At 32.2% G+C, this 22,153-nt stretch overlaps 2 protein-coding genes across 8 annotated transcripts in view; one reads left to right on the forward strand and one right to left on the reverse strand.

The window, feature by feature from the left end:
* Positions 1–22,153, reverse strand: part of LOC129909998 (DNA damage-regulated autophagy modulator protein 1) — a 401,886-nt gene that overhangs the window by 50,038 nt on the left and 329,695 nt on the right. The window lies entirely within an intron of this gene.
* On the forward strand, positions 2,294–21,962 carry LOC129909988 (coronin-7). Of its 7 annotated transcripts, none has more exons than XM_055987192.1 (15): positions 2,294–2,432; positions 2,790–3,204; positions 12,215–12,734; positions 12,810–13,366; positions 13,437–13,589; positions 13,703–14,212; positions 17,323–17,494; positions 17,565–17,641; positions 17,828–17,851; positions 17,918–18,093; positions 18,162–19,037; positions 19,100–19,445; positions 19,508–19,643; positions 19,714–19,814; positions 21,354–21,962. In XM_055987192.1, the coding sequence occupies exons 3-15, from the start codon at positions 12,239–12,241 to the stop codon at positions 21,444–21,446; spliced, it is 3,717 nt and encodes a 1,238-aa protein (XP_055843167.1). In that variant the 5' UTR covers positions 2,294–2,432; positions 2,790–3,204; positions 12,215–12,238; the 3' UTR covers positions 21,447–21,962. The 7 variants fall into 7 exon arrangements, with proteins under 7 accessions (XP_055843167.1, XP_055843169.1, XP_055843168.1 ...); XM_055987194.1 differs by having other exon boundaries at positions 18,165–19,037; XM_055987193.1 differs by having other exon boundaries at positions 2,805–3,204.

The raw sequence follows: 22,153 nt of genomic DNA on the forward strand, positions 1-22,153 counted from the left end.
CGTTAAATGGATGTCCCGATCTAACTCAAACTTAGTATGTAGCAGTTTTTGGATCCTATACAGAGGGGCTTTTGGAATTATTTTTTTTTGGACCAAAAATAACGGTACTTGTCATATACCAATTTTGGAAAAGTTTAATTTTCCTCAAAAACGGCTTCTACGATTTTGATAAATTTAAGTATGAGTTCTTTAGACAAAGTTTTTTTTTCTAAAATTGTTATTAACGGTAGCTCCCATAGAAGCGTTTTTTTTTTAACCAGATTTTCTCCCAAACGATTGGCGTAATTCAACGAAATTTTTTTAAACAAAAGCACTTTTATAATTTTAATTTTGAAATAAATGATTTATGGGTTTTAAAAAAAAATTTGAATTTTTTATTTTGTAAAATCGAATTTTTGAGACATTGAGTTTTTTGAAATTTAAGCCTAGTACATACTTGGTGAAGCAAGTCGTGAAGTGAATCCATACATTTTTTTTTATTCACCCGTGAACGTTCCTGTGAAATTTCGTTGTGAAAAAAAATTAATTTGAAAATTGTAAGCAAACAAAAATTATATGAATTCACTTCACGACTTGCTTCACAAGTATGTACTAGGCTTTAGGTTTAAGATGTTGATTAATTATGCCTATTACCGAAGACGCAGATGCACTGCGGTGGGAGTGAGAGTCACTTTTACAAGATTTCGTATTACCGAAGCCGCCCCGATGCGGAAGTGATGGAATGGCATTTGGCTATGTAAGTGTCAACAATGACATATGTCGGTAAGCAGTTTAGTGTGTTTTCGTGGATCGATAATACAGTTCATCCCGGGTATTTCACAGATTGAAATTTGATTCGGTTGCGGATCGAGTAGATTCCCGGGGAGTGAGTCACTGCGTCTTCTGCATGAATAGTTTCTATTAAAGGCTTGGCCACACCGGAGGGTATGCGGTAGCGGTACGGGTAGAGGTAACGGTACTTGTATGAAAAAAATTCCAAACTGACATATCAACGTTCAGATGTGGAATTTTTTTCATACAAATATCGTTACCGCTACCCGTACCTCTACCGCATACCCTTCGGTATGGCCAAGCCTTAAAGGCTTGGCCACACCGGAGGGTATGCGGTATAGCGGTAACGATATTTGTACTAAAAAAATTCCACACCTGAACGTTGATGTGTCAGTTTGGAATTTTTTTCATACAAGTACCCTCACCGCTACCCGTACCGCTACCGCATACCCTCCAGTGTGGCCAAGCCTTAAAGGCTTGGCTACACCGAAGGTACCGGTACGGGTTATATGTTGATGTGTCAGTTTGGAATTGTGTTCATACAAGTACCCGTACCGCTACCGCATTTACCCTTCGGTTTGGCTAAGCCTTTACCAGTATGGCCAAACCTTTAATTGTATAATTTTTTTTTATCAAGAAGAAATCGTATAACCATAGCCTTAAACAGAACCAAAAACCATCTCCAAATACTTGTTTCTTACTGTACCTACAAAATTTGTATCCCACTGTACCTGTCAAATCTGTCAAAATCCATATACAAAAAAAAAAACTTAAGAGAGTTTTTCTCTTAAATTAATTTAATTCGATTCCATCACAGGGATGAGAATGCTAAGCCCGAAATGTGAAACATACTGCCCAAAAAAACGAAGTAGATTTGGAAAATATGTAGCAGATAATGAAAAAAAAAATATACATATAAAACAAAGGAGAATGCCCAAAAATAAATATATTAAAAAAAAAAACCAGCACCGATTTAAATGAGACCTGCATGGCTTGAAAGCGCATCACTCGTAAATAACAAATATGATTTTTTTTCTCAAAAAGCCATCCCCGTGATTGCTATAATGATTTTTAATTTCAAATTATAAAGTGTTTTTTATTACAAAATTATTTTCATTGACTTGGTCTTAGTTCCATGAGCAAAGATGTGCCATCTGCCATATAATAACCTAAGATTGTTTTTTAAAAGCCGATGTCTGATTTATTTTATGCAAAATGCATGACCGGACCCACAGCCATTATGTGGATCTGGGCGGTGACATAAAATAAAATTGATATCTTGGATGGGTCTTTGATTTGGATGTATATGATGTGAAATTCTTGCAGTGCCTAAAGAGCACTAACAATGCATTCTTAACAAAAAATGAAACAAGATGACACATCTTAAATGAAATTTTGTTCGTTAGAAAAAATTTGTTAAACGAAGTAGAAATAGGTTGCTACGTAGCAGATACATCAAAATAAATTAATGAAGTAGATCTGCTACATATGAAGTAAATACTCATCTCTGTTCCATCAGCGACAGCGAGCGAACCCATTTTCATTTCAAAGAAAAGGAAGGTGTTGTTTGATATCGATTAGTTTTTCTTGGTCATCATTCATTTCAGTGTATTTCTTGTGTGTGCGGTATATATATTTCTTCTCTAAGTTCGCGGTCACCGGTAAATGTTTTTTTCATAAAATAAAGAAAAAAAAAATTATTCATAAAATAAAACAAAAAATCCATCTATCACACACAAAAAAAAAAAAAAGATCAAAAGAAGAACTCTCCAAAAATATTCTCAAAGGGATAATAAATTTTCTCCAGCAGTGTTTTCATATTTTTTTCATATTTTTCGTTTTTTTGCTTGCTTCACTTTTTTTTATTGGGTGTGTGCTGCTGTGCTGCGCTTCTCTCTCTTTGGTTCTTTTGTGTGTGTGACTGTGACAAAAAAGAAATTTTTTTTTTTATATTCAAAATCAAGAAAATCCATTTCACAAAGAAAAAGTGTTGTTTTATTTTTTTATATGTTTTTTAGTTTTTTTTTATTCAGATTAAAAAAGTACATTTTTATATTGAATTGAGAGGATAAGGATTTGAGAATTGGGAAATATTAAAGTGCCACGGTGCCAAATAGCGGTGTTTTTTTTCCAAATGCACAAAAGGAAAAAAATTCTCTAGTTGCAACTCCGGAAGTCTGAACTGAAGAAGAAGAAGACGAAGTCGAAAACCGACGACAAAAGCCGCCTTCAAGCTCGTCACAATCGCAATTGCATTTTTTTTATCGTTCGTTGTTGTCGCTAAATAAATTTGATTTTATCGCTTTTTTTTCTGTTGGTCTTAATTGTTGTAAAAAATTGAAATAATCGAGCAACGAGAAACGAAAACGACGAAAAATCAAAAAAAAAAAAAAGAAGAAGTAAATTCTTGCACGAAGAAAGTTGCTAAACTAGGTAAGTGGTCAATAACCATCATCATCATGATAATCATTATGTTCATCATCTAACCAACATTAAAGAGTTGGTATTTTTTATTAACTGGGGACAAGTAACTTGTTCTTTCTTAAGCGCGTTGTTTAAAAACGATGCTCTTCTTGTATATTTTGTTCCTCCTTTGGCTATGCTGGATGGCAGCCTTCTAGCTCACTAGGAGCTCAAAGAAGCCAGCCAGCCAGCCATCCAGCCAACAGCACAGAGGAGGTAACAAGTTTAAATCGAAGACGATGACAATGTCTTGTTCTATCTTTTCCTTATGTGGATTTGTTGGTTTTGTTGGCTGGCTTTTTGCTTTACAACAAACGGTAGCAGGAAACCCATAAAACTGCTTTTTTGTGTTACAAATCGAACAAGATAGGTACAAGTTCCATTTTTAGTTTTGGTTTTGGGCTGGTGGCTCAGTCGGAGTCGGCCTCTATCGGCTAAAGAACGAGTCAAGTGCAGCAGAAGCAAATCGAAATAAAGATTTGTATTGGATTTTTTTGTATCCAGTTTTTTTTTTTTTTCTTCTTTTTTTCCTGTTTTACGTTTAATGTACGCATGTTCCCTTATAAAAAGAAAGAATATCCTCTTCTCTGCACATGTTTGTTTGAAAAATTGGGATTAGGAAAGGGTGGACCCCCGGCAAGAACTTGCTCTCAATATTTTGTAGGTAATGTTACTTCTTAGAGAGTTCTCCATATTTTAGGGAAAAATATAACAATAACCTTAAGGCATTTCTCTCTATTGAAGTAAGTAGTATTTAATCTATTTTTTTTTAGCAATATGATTTTATATTTATTGCAATTTCAATCTATATGCCTATTTGTATTTTTCTTCCTTTTTATTTCGATTACACACAAATACACATACAAATCAAATTAAAAAAAAAAAAAAAAATACAAAATGAGAAAATCCTATAAGAATTGAGAAATGTTTATGATGAGAGCATTTATAACAAGTAAATTAATCATAATAGCGACAGCAAACAGTAGATTGTTTGTTTGGAATTTTAGACCAAAATATATTTTTATAAAGAAATAAGAAAAATCTGTTGAATAATAGGTGTATTTTTTTATTTTTAATTAAAGCTATGAAGAATTCATCGGAAATAAATTCAAAAGATGTAGGGTAGCACTGTTTTTATATCCGCTTTATTTATAAGCGAGAAAATTTATTCAGATTATCGTTGTTGTTTGTGTTTACATGTAAATTTTGATTTTAACCCTCTACTGCATATGAAGCCAAATATGGTTTTGTCTATTTGTATGCACTTTTCTCTTCTCTGTCACAAAAAAATGGTAAAGATTCAATACAATCCTCTTCTTTGTATTTCTGAGAACCCATAGAGATAGTTTTTTCGTGTGTCCGACACAAAAATAAAGGTGTATTTTATGATCACAGGTGAGTCGATCAGTCGTGTGCATTGAAATCGAAAGTGTAGAATATTTTCATACTTTAAGTGTTAATTACTGCGTTTGTTTGGAAAGAAAAGTGGAATTAAAAATTTATTTTTGATCGATTGTCTTATTATGAATGCTATGAACCAATTTTTATTGAAAAAAAAATTATTGGCCTGGTCTTGGGAAGGCAAAAAGTACGGGAGCCATATTTGTTTTCGTATGCATTAAGGGGTTTTAAATCTACAAAATTTGTTAAATTTTTTTGTTGGCAAATTTTGTTCCTTTACATTTTTACTTTGCTTGGAAGCTATGTTTTACTTCAGAAATGGAGCCCCTTCGCTTTTAGAGACATTTGTTTTATGTTAACCCCATTTCCAGGGGCGTAACCACAAAAAATTTAGGGGTAGGGAGGCTCACCTATAATTTTTTTCAATCATTTTATTACTTTTTTGTTTTTTTAAGATCTGGGAGTGGGTGAAAATGTTGGAGCAAGACTTACTTCGCCAGTGGAAAGAATGTGAACCAGAAAAATTATATATAACTGATAAAACAATTGCTTTTCTCGGTTCCATGGCTTAAAATGAGCCAAATTTGAAGTAATTCTTAACCTTTTGTAATGCAATGTATTTATTTTACTTTATTTTGTTTTTAAATGATAAATATTTATCTTTTTATAATTTTAATTTTATTCTTCACATAATCTGAATAAATAAAATTATTAAAATTTCTTACCCCTTAATGCATACGAAGCCAAAGTTGGCTTATAAACAAATTTTTTAAATTAATTAATTTAAACAAATTTTTTTAATGTAAACCGTTTTGAAACAACCCATAGAACCCATGCAAAGCATTTTTTAATTTTTTCGTCCGCTGATATTAATTCATGCTGTAGAGGGTTAAGCATTAATCGGCGCGAAAAAAACACATCTATTATTGGTATAAATTCCGTTTTGATACTTAAATACATAAATAACACAAATTCAAACAAAAATATTAGGTGTGTTTTTTATTACAACCGGGCTAAATTGGACAAAAAAAAAGTATCGGGGCTTAACTTTAAATCTTGGCAGCACTGCATATTGAATGTTCCGAAATCAGCAGACACAAAAAAAAATTTAGAGTTTACATATTTTTCGCATTTGTATGCTAGCAATAATAGTTTAATACATTTTGTCATTCCAAACGTCAGTTTTCAAATTCTAAACAATTTATTGGCGTTTTCGATTGGCTCTCCGGAAGCGTCCGGAATCATTCAGAAGACTTCTGAAACCGTTTTATTGGCATGAAAATGACAGCCAGAACGCTTCTCAGAAGAGAAATTCTCTTCTTGATTTCAAATCAGAATCAAATCAAGAAGCACTAATACATGAATACTCACATGTCAAAGATACACTCAATCATTGTTTATTATTATTTTTCATTCAATTTTTTTTCGTTTTCTGAAATTAATTTGTTTATTTATTTTCAAACAAATAAATTAAGCTTTTAAAATATTTTGCAAAACGAATTCCGGATTAATTTGTTGAATATTAGGTACTATTTTCTTCACATATTAATTATTTTTCAAGTCTTATGCCATATTTGACATTTTAAATTTCACAGAAAAACAAACACAAACACAAAAAAATAGAATTGAGTGGAAGCAATTCAAACTGTTTTATTGGATTTCAGAATGAGTGAATCCTTGAGTGTTTCCAATCGAAAACGACATATGAAAAAGTTAGTTTGGTAGCACAGAGAAATCTCTGGGTTAAACAAGTAAGCCCAAGGCGCTAAAGTGTTGTTGCATTCAACATGTAAAGCCAGAACTATAATTTACTGAAGTGTCGGATGAAATGGAGGGGAACAGCGCTCGCAACCGCACTCGACAGATGAAAACTTATTGAAAAGACAAAGAAAACAACAACAATTGACATTAGCTTCCGACTGCATCCTCCAATTAAAGTTCTGGCTTGAATTGCTTAGCACCGACTTCGTTTTTTTTTGTCCAGTTAAGACCGGTTTTAATAAAAAAACACACCTATTGAACATAAAGAGCAAAAATTGCCGTCCATTTTTTATTTACATTTCTTAAAAAGTCAGTTTTTAGTTAGTTTTTTATTTCTATGGAGTTTGGTATTAACAGCATAAGTCCATTTTTTCAAAAATGAGTTAAGTATGCAGAACTATTTTAAAAAAAAATCTATTTTCGTTTGGTCCTAACAGCATAACTCCAAGTAAATTAGTTCCAATGACATTCAATGGCCCTAACCACATTTAACACCTTTTTCTAAAATTATGTTTGATCATAATGGCATAACTTCAACTTGTGCTGTTTTGAGCAAGCAAAAATTCTTAAACTTTTAAATAAGTGTTTGGTCAAAACAGCATAACTCAGTTCCTTAGCTTTTTTGATCAGTGACGGAAATAACGGGAAATATATTTAAATTCTTAAAAAAAAAAATAATTCCAATATTGGCACTAAGGACACAACTCGAAATAATCTTATTCTTGTTTGGTCAAAACAACATATCTCACTAAAAACATAATAAATACGCTTAAAAATTAAATTGTTTAACCTTATTTGTGTAAATATTATTTAAAAAAAAAAATGCATCCCAATATATTTGTATTAAATAAAACTAGATTTGCAGGAATTGTTCTAACTTAAAAATGCATTTATCTCAAAACTAGCATTTATGAAAACAAATTGAATCTGTGTGAACATAATTTAAAACCGAAAAAAAAAAAAGAATTTTTGTATGAACATTTGTCAATCTATCCAATGCTTTTTGGTATACAATTTCGGGTTTACCATCTCTAACATTGATAAACTGACAGATGATTTTCCTACTCCCGAACAGCTAACATATATAGAGAAAAAACATGATTTTCTTAATCATTACCACAGAACAGAAAAATGAGTCGTTGAAAATCAAATGGCTTGTTTGGAGGAATCATTAGACTTTGAGAAATGAAAACATCGCCTTTGAATTTTCCACACATAATACATAGTAGTTTGAATCAGATTTTGCCAAACCTTGCTGAAGGCAAGTCTTTTAGCATTACAAATCTTAGATTGATTGATATTCTGAAGCATTATAATTCGCGCTAAATAATTTTGCGATAGTCCTGGTAAATCTTAACAATTCAAAAACTCTGTCAGGTAAACAATGTAGTCGTTTCCATTTTGTAATTGTTTCAACCAAGGTAGAAAATTGTGCATTTATCTTGTCCGAAATTGTTGTATTGTTTACAGAAACAATTTTTATTTGCACCAGCCATTATTGCACGTTAACTCAACCAAGCGTGATTTTTGTAATTTTCCTTGCTTGGAACTACAATTCGAATCAATTCATTGGCCTTTAGAATCAAGTGGCATTATTCCATTATCAATGTCCAATAACTGTTTAAAAAATTCTTAAACAAATACATCGTGCTGTAATTGCACACGTACATTTGCGGGCAATGTAAGTTTTCTGACATATCGCACAAAATAGAAGATTTTAAAAAGACTACAGAACATGTGTAGGTATTAATTAGTATGGCGGATACGAAAAAGCTGCAAATTTTTTTAAATTAAAATGGTGGCTCCAATATAACGGAATAAATAAACGTTTAAATAGAATTTTCTTTTTGAAAAATTTGGCTAAATTTATGTCAAAAAGATGTTAAATCTTAGATTATTCAATGAAAAAATTCAAACATTTTTAAAACAAAGTCCAAAAAGTGCAAAATTAGTAAAAATCGAGTAGTTGGATTTGGGGTACTTTGAACCTGCTATAGAGGGTATAATTGAATCGGTGATTGTTAAAACAACATAAGTAACATTTTTATTTTTTTTTTTTAGGAGAGACAAAAAACTCTGTGTTTTTGACGACGAGGCCGCATTGACAATTTTAGCTTTAAATTCGGTTTAGAGGCCTTGTTGAGAGTTGAAACTAACTAAAAGTTTTAAAAAAATATCTTTATCAAAGAAGATTTAACAAAAAATAAATATTTTTATAATCTTTGAACAACAATAAATAAATATTTTTTATATGTTGTTTTAACACCCAACGTTTTGTTAGGAGTCAAAACCACTTAATTACTTGGAAATAATGTTGTTTTGACACTCATTTAACATCCAAAGTATTAGCAAATTTAATGGAAATGAATAAAAGACCATTATAACTCAGCAATTTTATTAATATATACATTAAAAAACAAGAACATTAAACAAAAAGGCGAAAGTGGACGTTCCACGGCCAGCAATGAATTTGTTATTTTTTCACGTAGTTAAGTCTTACTATACTAATATTGATCTTGAATATCAAACCAATAGAACCCAAACTAGAAGCCTTTAAGACAAGATTTACGAATTTTTTTTTTAGTTTGCATTTTCAATTCTTTGCTGGTATTAATAGCTTGAAAACTCTAGAACAAAATGTCGAAGTTAATGGCTCAGGAAAAATAACAGAGCATCATATTTTATATTCAAAATAAAAATTAAATTCAATATGTCCACACATTGCAAGATGCATTACCAATACTAATATTGCAATATCTTACATTCTTAATCCAAATGCAGAGAAAAATTCATAGTAAAACTTTTTCCTAAGATGTAGTTTTTTTCATTTGGTACCAATTTAATTTATTAACAAGAACATTTTGAAAGATGCAATTCCATTCGAATGACCGCGGACAACTGACTGACACTAAATCATCGAAAAACTGTAAGAAACAACAGTTTACTTACTTCGTTTTTCCAGCGTTGAATGTAAAAAAAAAAAACAAATTAATATTAAGTACTTAACGTGTTTTAACACTCAATTTCAAAATTGGCAGAAGAGATATGTTGTTTTAGCACTAAATGCGTATTTCCACTTCGAAATTTTATATGATTCAAATATCAAATCATGTTGGTTTTGCTCTCAACGCTAGCTCTACCCATAAGCAATGCAAAACAGTTATAAAAGTGGTTTCAAAAAATTTGTCACTTATGTTGTTTTAACAATCACCGATTCAATTGATAGCAATCATAACATTTTATGAAATAATTTGTCTGGCCCTTGCTGCTATCTTTCATGGTCTGTTGCATTAGAATTGTTTTCATAAAATTTGAACGTTCTTATAGAAGTTGCAAAAACATTTGCAAACAAAGTTCAAATCGATTTCTATGATTAAAAAGAATTCTACATAGTTCTTATAATATATAACCCATCATGTAAAAGTTTTTGTTTTTTGTTGCAACTTATAATTGGAAATATTCCACTGTGCAACAAATGTTGTCGGCGGTGACGTTGACCGTGAGCATGACGATGACAGGCGGTGGGCCTAAGCGGAGCAATCGCAAACGCAATGGAAAATTTATGGAGAATCGAGAAAGTGCTATTTTGAAAGAGAATGTTAATTTTATTTCGAGGGTTGCATTTTGTATTAAAATTAAAAAGAAAAAAAGAGATGTGATGTGACATTTCGCAAAGAGAATTTAATTTACCCTTTTTCTTTCTCTCTTTAAATTGTACAAAAGATAAAAATTATTTCTAACAAAGGGTGAGTTTTCAGCCGGTATTTTTGTATTCTGGCGATAAGTTCGGCAAACTTATTTTTCAAAACAAACAAACTCCCAACAAAATACTGTCCGAATTCTCAGGTACCTACACAAATAGATTTTATCGGAAATCGAAATTGAAAAATAAAGTCACACTAATATGTGGGTAGAAGGTAGATAAATATATTTTGGCAATAGCAAATCCACAGTATCTATATAGGTAAATCATAGTCGTATTGTATCACTACAATGCGATTACTTTCCTGCCACTCCCCAAACCATAATTGAATCGTTCACTGTTGAAAATATTTATAAATAAAAGTTATGATTCATTTTTTTTTAAGTTAATCGTTGGAGTTGGTTATCAACACTAATCATGATAACCCAATGTGCTATGATTAATGTTGAGAATTATTATTGTTCATTCAAAATTTCTATGATTAATTTGCTTCTTTTTTTTTAAGATATTATCTATCTAGACTTTTTTCAATGAAAAAGAATTTCCAAGTAGAAGATGGTTAATTTTTTATTCGATGTGTTTTTATCTGTCTTAGAGGAGGCATTTAGAATAATAATGGGTCAAGTCCACTTCTCTTTAGGTTGGATGTTTTAAGGTCTTAAAAATTAAGGGTTTCATTTTATATCAAATTCTGAAGATATAGAGCTATTCAGAGATATAGGCAGCAAGTAGAAAAAAAATCCATTTATACCATTATCACTTTTACTAGCAGGAAAATATTGGTTTCGGTAGAAAATTTTTTTAACTCTACCTACGAAAAACATGTTGTTTTGTGTTTTTCCTTTTGTGTTGGTGTGTTCAATGTGCATCTCAAATTCCATCTTTAACATACTGGAGGGATGATTTTGAAGAAAGTTGTTGAAATTTTCGAAAACAGCTATTTTGATTTAACATTTTATTTGAGTAGATGACTAGTATCGGGCTAGTAGTTAAGCCCGATATTTAACTTGAATTTTGAAATGGATTTGAATAATTTGCGAAACTGTTCAATGATACAACTCTATAAATGTGCATTATTAAAACCTCATTTTTGAAAAAAATGGATATAGAGAGTTTTGTTTCTCATCGCCTCATTTGCAATGTTTGAAATGATCGCAATCTTCTTCTTCCTTTAATTCTCCGACATACATATCTGCTTCACACTAGTGATCCACCTGTGGGGTTCGCCGCGTTGACCTCAGAAAATTGCGGCAAGGCTTCCAGTTTCGTATTGTTCCATTTCTGAGTCCAACTGAATGCTGGTGTTTTTTGCATTTCCGTTGTATTCTTAAAACGCTAAATCGCTTATTAAAGGCTGAATAACTTTGATTCGTTAAATTTTTATAAGGATTCACAAGTCATAATCTGTCTCGGTTATCTAAGAAAAAGGTCCTTTAAACTACAAGAGCAAGTACTTGCGACCTAGTCGTGCCTTTTATTTTTTCTTAATTTTGTGACTTATTGAGCAGTAATCAAATGAACGTTCTACAAAAAATCTTCAGTATAACATAACTTTAACCGTTTAGAACAGTGTTATGCAATCTTTTTTGTGTTATGTCTCACCAGAACCTTCCCAAATTTCTCATGCCCTCCTGACATTTTGTGATTTAAAAAATTTAATACCAGAAATAATAAGTAGGCTTATTGCTTTTACTTTGGAAGACAACAAAAACATTTGATTAATATTTGACGACAAGTAGCTTTAGTTTGTTTAATGAGAAAAATATTTAGAACAAAGTGAACAGTTTCATAAAAATCGTCATTAAACAGTGTTTAAACAGCAATAAATATGCCATATGAACAAAATACCAAAAAATTGTACTTTAACTTTTTTTGTACAAAATTTGCACATTAAACGAAACTGTTAAATGAAGTTAAATAAGTGACAGTCGACACAATGAATGACAGATTCCAGATTGGTTTGCAAAAATATCTTTAAGTACGGAAACAGAAGAATTATATATTTTTCGAAAAAAGTGTAATTCTGAATCATTTTGAATTGAAGTTTTTAAAATTATAATATGCAATTTACCAATTTTTATTTGGTTAATAAAATAAATTTACATTTTTTTGCAGGTAGTAAATAAATAAGTGAACAACATGGCGTGGCGATTCAAAGCCTCGAAATACAAAAATGCTGCTCCCATTGTGCCCAAACCGGAAGCATGTATTCGCGACATTGTCGTTGGATCCTATCAAACTTTCGGCAATAATATTGCAGCATCGGGAGCCTTTATGGCATTTAACTGGGAGCATACGGGCTCTAGTTTAGCAGTGTTGCCAATTGATGATTGCGGCAGAAAAAGCAAAACTATGCCTCTGCTGCATGGCCACACTGATACTGTCACAGATTTAGAGTTTTCACCTTTTCATGATGGCCTCCTGGCAACTGCATCGCAAGATTGTTTGGTCAAAATTTGGCATATTCCAGAAAAAGGCCTAGATGCATCGCTCTCAGATGCAGAATGTGTGTTCTCTCACAAACAACGTCGTGTAGAGACTGTTGGCTTTCATCCTACAGCAGATTGTCTCTTACATTCCACAGCAGCAGGATGTGTTACTCTTTGGGATATTACTTCACAAAAAGAAGTATTTTGTAAGTAGAAATAGTTTTTTGAAATTTCCCAGTATTTTAATCCCAATATTTAAATATTTTTTTTTTTTCTTCTAGCCAACAACGAACATCCTGAAGTTATTCAATCGGTTAGTTGGAAACAAGACGGAACTGTTTTGGCTACCAGTTGCAAAGATAAGAACGTACGAATTCTAGATCCAAGAATCGGTGGCGATCCCATTCAAATGGTTGGTGAGAGTCATCAGAGTATCAAAGATTCTCGTGTTGTATGGTTGGGAAATCAAAGTCGCATCCTAACAACCGGTTTTGATGCTGCTCGTCTCCGACAAGTAATCATTCGTGATTTGCGTAATTTTTCTGTACCAGAGAAAACTCTAGAACTCGATTGTTCCACTGGTATCCTGATGCCTCTCTACGACCCAGATACCAATATGCTTTTCCTTGCCGGAAAGGGTGACACCACCATCAACTATCTCGAAGTTAGCGATAAGGATCCATTTTTAATTGAAGGTCTGCGTCATACTGGCGAACAGACAAAGGGTGCCTGTTTGGTACCAAAGAGAGCTCTTAAAGTGATGGAAGGAGAGGTTAATAGAGTTTTGCAATTGACTTCCAATATGGTCATTCCTATAATGTATCAAGTTCCAAGAAAGGTGAGTTATTTAACACACAAGTCGATCAAAATGAAACAAGTTCTAAGTTGAAAATTTTGCTTTTGTGCAGACTTACAGAGATTTCCACAGTGATCTTTATCCTGAGACTACCGGTTACAAGACTGAATTGAGTGCCAGCGAGTGGATGAGTGGCATCAACTTACCCGTGCCAAAAATGAGCTTGGATCCGGCAAAGCGAGAGCTCGGTGATGCTCCAATTACAGTAAGTTTTAATTCTATTATAATTGTCTCTCTTCTTTTCTGTTGAAAAAAAAAAAAAAACAAAATGAACGAATATTGAGATATTGCATGTTATTCGTTGTATCAATCATTTAGGTTCATCGTGGTAATTTAAAATCGGTTGTTTTGAATATCGAAAATAAAAAATCCTTAGAAGCCAAAAAACAACAACAAAACGGACGTCATGCATCAACAACACCAGTTGTTGTAACTGCAGTTAAAAATGATCTCAGATTTAATGATAAATCCGATAATAATAAAGACGACGATGAATTACTTGCACTTTCAAGAAATGATATAATGAAGAAATTTGATAGCAAGTATAAAAGTGATACAGATAATAAGAATATCAGTTCGATTAGAAAACGGGCTGTATCACCACAAAATGGCGATAATAATCATGAAGAACCACCACGCATGGTTTCTCATAATTCATCGCAAGAATCTCCCGAAGAGTCATGCAGCAGTGATCATTCGATTACAAGTCCACCGAAACCGATGCCACGCACTTCGAGAAATAATTCATTGCCTGACTCACAACATAGCTCATCGAGTGATGAAACTCCTCGCCCAAAGCCGAGAACAACGACACCATCGTCATATAAGGTTTTGTTTTGTTGTTTTTTTAGTGATTGAAATTAGTTAGCCAGTCTTCGTTTTATTTTTTGTTTCTAGTTCGTTTCGTTTGTTTTTTGTTTCGTTTCGTTATTGTCATTATTTTTTTTTTTGTAGAAAGTTGATAATATTGAATTCCAACACTCTTATTGAAGACATTTTTTGCTCTTTGAAATAAATCTTTTTAGTTGAGTCTTCCTGCACCAAATTTTTTGTCAAATTCGTAAATTAATTATATAGACCTGTCATAAATGTAACAAATTCAAAAAATAATACTGCTCAGAGAAGAAAACCTTTGCTACAATTTGGCGTTGTAGCACGCACTTTCTGCTACTTCGATAATAGTTTTTTTTGTGACTTTTCTTGTTGCCACGCTTACATTTTAGGTTTTTGGATTTAACAAGAAACCAAAAAAAGTCATAATGCCCAATCTTTTGCCGAAACAAAGCTTGGATGAGCCCTAGTCCCGAACACATTTTTCTGGTAAACCAGTTGTCATGTGCTCGAACAAGGAGTTACACCATTCTCAGTCAGAAAATATATAAACAAATCGTTGGTCTTCGAAGCTCTTTAAATTTTGAAGTCGTGTCGAAAGCATGTTCAATTGAGAATAATCAAAAACCATACAGAATTTATATAGTGACGATTCCTCTCAGTTAGCTAATTTAGCGCCGCTAAACCAAACATTTAAATGAATAAAACCTATGAAGCATATTTTATACGCAAAACGCAACGAAACACCATTTTAAGTAATTATTAAGATGAACATTCATTAGGGCGATTTTGTTCACTATTGCTCAACTTGAAGCAAACTCTCAAGTTAACAAACTTGAGAGTTGACTCAAACTCGAGAGTTAAAACAAAAGTTGAGAATCTATTTTGTTCACTATTTTTTTCTTAACTCTCGAGTTTAAAAAACAAAAGTTGGCTAACTTTTAGTTTTTAAAATATCCCTGGGATATTTGTGACAGTAAACAAAAAAACTGTCAGTTTATAATCATATTTTGAATGTTAAACGTCAGTTAGAATTTTATAATGGTTTGTGTTGTATTTGGTGTTCAAAATGTCGAATTCTTTTTATTATTAACAACGAAACGATTTTTGTCCGATTGTATGTGCGCCGTTTTTCAAGAATTACAAATCCAAATCAAAACAATTTTGCCATACGAATTCATTTGATAAAATTATATTTTTTGTGTGGCTGTTAATAATATACCTAAATGCGGAATAATTGAAATGTATGGAAGTGAAATGATTCAAGCCTTTGCCCCATCGGGAGTGATCTTAAACAGAAACTTTAAAAAAATTCAAGAAAAAAACTACAAAATCATATACTTCAAGATCCATAACACCAGAAAAAAAAAGAGTTTTGTCTTAAACAGAATGCTTTAATTTAAAGGTTTTAATAAAAATACATAATAAAATATAAAATGCAGTTCTTTTTCTGTTTTATGTTTTTTTTTTCATTAATTTGTTCTTTATTCGTTAACGCAATAACTGCCAACAAAATTTTGACAGAAAAATAAAAAAAAAATTATTTTGAAGCAAACTTTCAAGTTTGGTTGCCTAACTTCTACTTTTTCGGGAAGTTGAGAAAACTGGAAGTTGATAAACTCTCGATTTGAAAATCGAAAGTTAAAAATGTCAACTTTCAGTGAACAAAAGTCGAGTAGTGGAAAGATACTTTGTTTTGGATGGGTTAGCACCTAACGAAATTCATTCGAAGATGATAGAATCTTACGCAGACCTTGCTTCTTCGACGTCAACCGTCAAAAAAATGTTCAGCTGAATTAAGACTGAAAACAGTAACCATAACAAAAACCATCCATAAGGTCCATAAGAGGTTAGTGAAAGAGCTAAAGCTGTGAGGATATGCTAAGAAAGGGTTCGAAACATCTTGCACAAAAAATTAACCTTGAAAAAGCTCTGCACAAGGTGGTGTCGCATTTGTTTAGTGTAGATCAAAAACTTGCTCGCAAGAGACAGATGAAAGTTTGGATTATTAAAAGAAGGCGATTTGTAACCGCGGAAGAGACTTGGGTTCACCACTATTATACACCAAAACAAAACAACAGCGGTGGATGGAAGCCTGTGGTTCCACTCCAAAAAGAGCAAATGAATCCTTCTGATTTGGCATCATCAGACCTCAATTTTTAATTTTCTCGTTTTGAATGGCGACTTTAAATTTAGTTAAGTGTAAATAAATAATGTCTATGTGATGAACTATAAATAAATTTAACGAATCTGCTGACTAGGTTATCCTCGGTGTGTTACGTCTCAGATTTCGAGTTGAGGGGTTGGTTGTGTTGGGATGCTTAGTTTATTAACTAAGGCAAATAGGTTACTAGGTTGGGGTTTTCTTTGATGAGAAGTCATCCTTCTCATCATCTGATGGTAGTGTTTGGCTATATTTTTTACAAGTTTCTTCGCTAAATGAAGTAGATACTTATCCAGTGTTATGATTTTTACCTTCTATACAAGTGTGTCCTTTATTATGACTAAGTCACTCCTAAAAATACGATCAAATAGAACCTAAAAATAATTATTATTTAAGGGGTAAAGTTTAATTGAAAGCGAAATTGCAGTAATTAAACTTCTTTATTGCTCCTTCGGTGATTTCATAAAAGAAATACAATTAAATCGTTATAAGAAAATTGCTATGTAAGTTTTTCTTTAAACAATGCAAAAAGTGACTTAGCCCACTTTCATAATCATGGGGACAAGAATCTACTGCAATCAGCGAAGAAATATTTCTTGATCTCTTTTGCACTCAATTTGAAAATTGTTGAAGATGATTTGCTACCAAAGAACCACAATACAAAATAGAAGTACTCCAATAAAGATGAAGTTTGGATTTAAATATTGGACATTCCTCCCACTTTGTCGTACTTATTAATTTTTAGCAATTCAACATTAAAGCCAGAAATGCTGAAAACTGATATTTTGTTCTGTTATTGTTATTTTTTAGAAGAAAAAAAATATTTATATGATTTTGTTACTATTGTTCCTCTTATATTCTTTTGTTATCAGTGTTGGTTTATCTTTTTACTATAACTATGCATGAACTCATTCAAATAAATTACTGCTTTTATTTCAAACAGCCAAGACTGGGCCCAAAGCCATTTTCAAGTAATTCAGGAGACCTTACTTTGGACAAAGTATTCGCCGTCCCCCATGCCCCAGGATCCCAGGACACACTTAATAGTTTAGATGAAACAATATCCCCACCCGCCTCCAATAAACCTGATCTCATTGTTGAAATTGAAATAAAAAGTTTGTTTTGATAATATTTTTTAAAATTCTTTAAGAAATTAATTTAAATATAATTTAAATATTTTTTTAGAAGAAAAACCACAAAGGAATGGTGATGCAGATGGAGACTCTCGTCCCAAGTCTTTAACAACTTCAGAGAGACGAAAGGTAAGTTTTGTTATATTTTCTGGTTTTAATTTAATTTTTGTTTGTTAAATTTTTTTAAATGTTATTCCCTTAAAAAAAAAACAAAATTAAAATAACAAATGTAGTTAATATCTTTGGTATCTCTTCTTATTTCCTCTCTCTCTCTTTTATCCTTGCTTCAAATAACAATATTATCCTCCTCCACAGTCGGCTGATGAATCCCCCGATAAGGTTCACTAACACATTTAATTTATTTACCACAAAAGATCTCCCCATATTAACTGAATTTTATTTTAGATCTTTGAACTAAATCACTCCGAGTCATCGGAGAATTCAACCGAAGGAGAGGATAAAAATGAAGTTGAATTACGCAGAAATTCACCAACTCGTAGTAGCATTGCAGATCGTCGACGTTTATATGAGAATCGTTCAAGAAGCACCCAAGAAGAAAAGATGCAATCTCCAGCTCCACTGTGAGTTTCTTTCTCCGATTTTGTATTTATTATTTTGCTTAACTCACTCATTAAAAAATTGATTACAGTAGACGTGAGTTAACTAGAGCTGAAACAATGAAGCCTCCAACAGAAAACAAGCGCATTTCGGTGCCCGAAGGTAAGCTACTCGAAGAGAAACGACGAAACGTTGATGGTATAAAGAAATCGGCCACAGAAGCAACCATAACATCAACAAAACGTACTTCAACAGTATTTGGTAAAGTTTCCAAGTTCCGCCATTTGAAAGGAACTCCAGGCCATAAGTCAACTCACATAGAGAATTTGCGCAATTTAAGTCGGCAAATTCCAGGCGAGTGTAACGGTTTCCATGCAAATCATGAGCGTGTTGCCGTGCCTCTTTCTGGTCCAGGAGGTAAAATCGCAATATTTGAATTAAGTCGCCCTGGCCGTTTACCCGACGGTGTTATTCCCTCGCTGGTAAATGGAAGCAACATCATGGATTTCCAGTGGGATCCTTTCGATTCGAAAAGATTGGCTGTGGCCTGCGATGATGGAATTGTTAAACTGTGGCGCATCGATGACAATGGCTTAAACGAACCGACTAATACTCCCGAAAAAGAACTCACAGCCCACTTGGATAAGATCTATTTTATCCGTTTTCATCCGTTGGCCAAGGATGTTTTTCTAACCACAAGCCATGACATGACCGTGAAGTTGTGGGATCTGAATACAATGCAGGAGAAGTGCAATTTGCAAGGCCACAATGATCAGATATTCGATTTGGCATGGAGTCCGTGTGGAAAATTTGCAGCCAGTGTATGCAAGGATGGCAAGATTCGTGTCTATAATCCGAGAAAATCTGAGACACCAATTAGAGAGGGCAATGGACCAGTTGGAACAAGAGGAGCTCGAATAACTTGGGCAATTGAAGGGCAGTACATAGTGTGTACAGGATTTGATAAGTAATTTAAGAGAGATTCATAGATGTGTATAAGTATTTGATGTATTTGTATTTTTCTTAAAGAGTATCGGAACGACAAATAAGTGTTTACAATGCAAACAAGTTGACTGCTCCATTAAATACAATCAGTTTAGATGTATCACCATCTATTTTGATTCCATTTTATGACGAAGATAGCTCAACTTTATTTGCTACCGGAAAAGGAGACTCAACTATTTATGCATATGAAATCACCGATGAGGAGCCATATATTTGTCCACTTTCACATCATAGATGCTCTTCGTTGCATCAGGGTCTTAGTTTCCTCACAAAAAATCATTGTGATGTGGCGAGTGTGGAATTCTCGAAGGCTTATCGCTTGACAAATACAACAATTGAACCATTAAGTTTTACAGTGCCAAGAATAAAGGTAAATTTTCGATTTTCTATTTCTTCGATTTTTTCTTATTCTTATCTTTATGCAAAATCTAGAGTGAACTTTTCCAAGATGATCTCTTCCCCCCAACCCTTGTGACATGGGTACCAACAATGACAGCCGATGATTGGTTTTCTTTGAATGACAAAAAACCCAAAAAGATTAGTCTTCAACCGGAGGGTATGGATTGTTGTAAGTATTTGATTTTTTAAATTAATTAATTTCATTTTTAATTACTATTGATTTTTTTCTATCGGTCTAGTATCATCCATTCAACCAGCAGCACAGACTAAAAAACCCGAACAAACATCCAGTCCCCAGTTTTTGACAAAATCCGAATATGAAAAAGCGAAACAACAAGAAGTAAGTTAAACATATTCCAATCAAATATCTGATCTTATACTACGTTTCCACCTAACCTAAATCCGAGATTTAGCTAAGTAGATTTAGAATAAATCTCGAGATTTATTCTTAATCTACTTAGCTATATCTCGGATTTAGGGTAGGTAGAAACATAGTATTATAAAAGATTGATAGATAAAAACATAGAATTAAAATGTTTGCTAGCAATTGTATTGTATTGTTTGAAACATACACATAACTCAAATCTGCCATAAAGATTGAGAAAAATTCTTTGCTTGGATGCAGATGAGCTTCGAGATTTTGCTTATATCCTGAATACTTTTAATAGTACCTATCAAGATTCAAATCTTTGAACTCAATGATAGCAGAATATCAGTGTGTTTTTTCTGCTCACATTTGGAAAATTTACGTTCTTTAAAAAACGGTAAACCAAAGCAGAAAGTTAAAAGTCATCATCCTTAGTAACGAACAAAAGTATTCAATCTAGGCGATCGATCCTCAGATTTTCCATATCTGTGGTGACGAAAAAGCAGTAGAGATTAAAAAAACACCAAAATTAACACGGATTTGTATCAATTTCAGTGATATTTTTTATTTGCACTGCTATCTTCATCTGTAAAGCTATTTCGTCACGACAGAAAAAAATAAAACTTCAGGACTGCCCCCAGATTGAATGTTTTTGTTGTTTTTTTTGTTTTTTTTTTTAATAAAGATGATTAATTTCAACTCTCTGGTTTGGTACTTCAAACAAAGTTGAAAACAATCAGGACCAGCGACTGTCAACCATGTAAACCTTGTTATGATGCTAATGTGCCTTCTTTCATCATTTTCGCTTAGTGACTCACATGTACAAAAATAATTTTCTAAAACTAAGTTGACTGCAAAAAAAATTGTTTTAAATGTAATAAGAACTAAGAACAAATTCTACAAAATTTATCAAAATTTCACGCCCCCTACCACGCCCACTTCTGTATATGATTATTTATATCTTTTAATCGGTTTGCACCAATTCAATAAAACCTAATTTTTCTAAAGTTATGTAACTGTGCACAAAAATTGTTTAGTAAATCAAATAAATTACAGATTTCAGATTTCATTTCAGGAATTTTTACGCCCGATGACAAAAAGTCTTGTGAGATATTTCATTTTCATTTCATGAATTGGTGTTATATAAAAGTAATAATATATTAAAATACCACAGAACATATATTTACTTGAACACTGTCAAAAAACTAGTTTTTCAGAATTATACTACATATTTGGTTTCCATAAAAGTGCAAGTGCACGACTAGCCTTGTCTTCAAGAGTAATTGATGAAGATGATAATTTTCAAATTTGTAAAATTTCCAATACGTGGCCTGATATAACTTTGGTCCGTTTTTGAAAGTCTTAAATCCTCTTTTTATTTAAGTGGATAGTTTTATCTCCAACAAAAAGTGTCCTATAACCAATTATTCAATTCTGCTCAGATTTCGAATTATGCAGCAAAAAAAATGAAAAGTGTGAAGTTATTAAAGTTGTCGTTTCTATATTTTTCAGATTCAAAAATCAGTAAGTGCTCGCATGGAATACAACACCAAACTCGAACAAGACGAAATGGAAGGAGTGGACGAGAATGAATGGGAAGAATGAAAAATTGACAACATGCTGCGCTATAGAAATATTGCTGGGATTCTCTCGCCAGCAGCTGCTTTAGAAATAAGATTATAAAATTTATATAATATAAACAAAAATATAATAGTACTATTAATCTTAAACGTGTTAACAAAAAAAAAAAAAAAAACAAAAAACAATCGTCGTAAAAATGTGGAACACTAAAAAAAAAACAAAAAACAAAAAAATACTCTGAGCATTAATGTATATCATTTTTAAATGTTTTGTCTAAAAATCAATCTAAATCAATTTCCCCCCAAAAATCTTAACTTGAAGCTCTCTAAATCCCATTTTATTAAAAAAAAAGTTTATTGTAAGTTTAATTTTAATTTTTAATTAGAGATTAAAAAAACAAGAAATCTGTTGCCATAAGTCAAGGAACTTTTACAAAACTAATTAATTTGTAATTCAATTTAAAATATTTAAAAATATCATATCTAGTCGGATATACACAAATTTAGATTAAATTAAACAAAAAAAAAAAAAAACAAAAAACGAAGTATTTTAATAACAAAGGAATAACAAAATCAAATCAACCCTATCATAGATTCTTCCAAGTTATTATTTTTTTGTTGTAATTTTGAAGTAAAAAAAAAATATAACCAAGAGACTATGGATACATTGCCATAAAAAAAAAAAATAGATACTCAGGATATTCCTGATCATTGCCAGTTTATACAATTTTA

Source organism: Episyrphus balteatus, chromosome 2 (assembly GCF_945859705.1).
Source record: "Episyrphus balteatus chromosome 2, idEpiBalt1.1, whole genome shotgun sequence".
NCBI lineage: Eukaryota > Metazoa > Arthropoda > Insecta > Diptera > Syrphidae > Episyrphus > Episyrphus balteatus.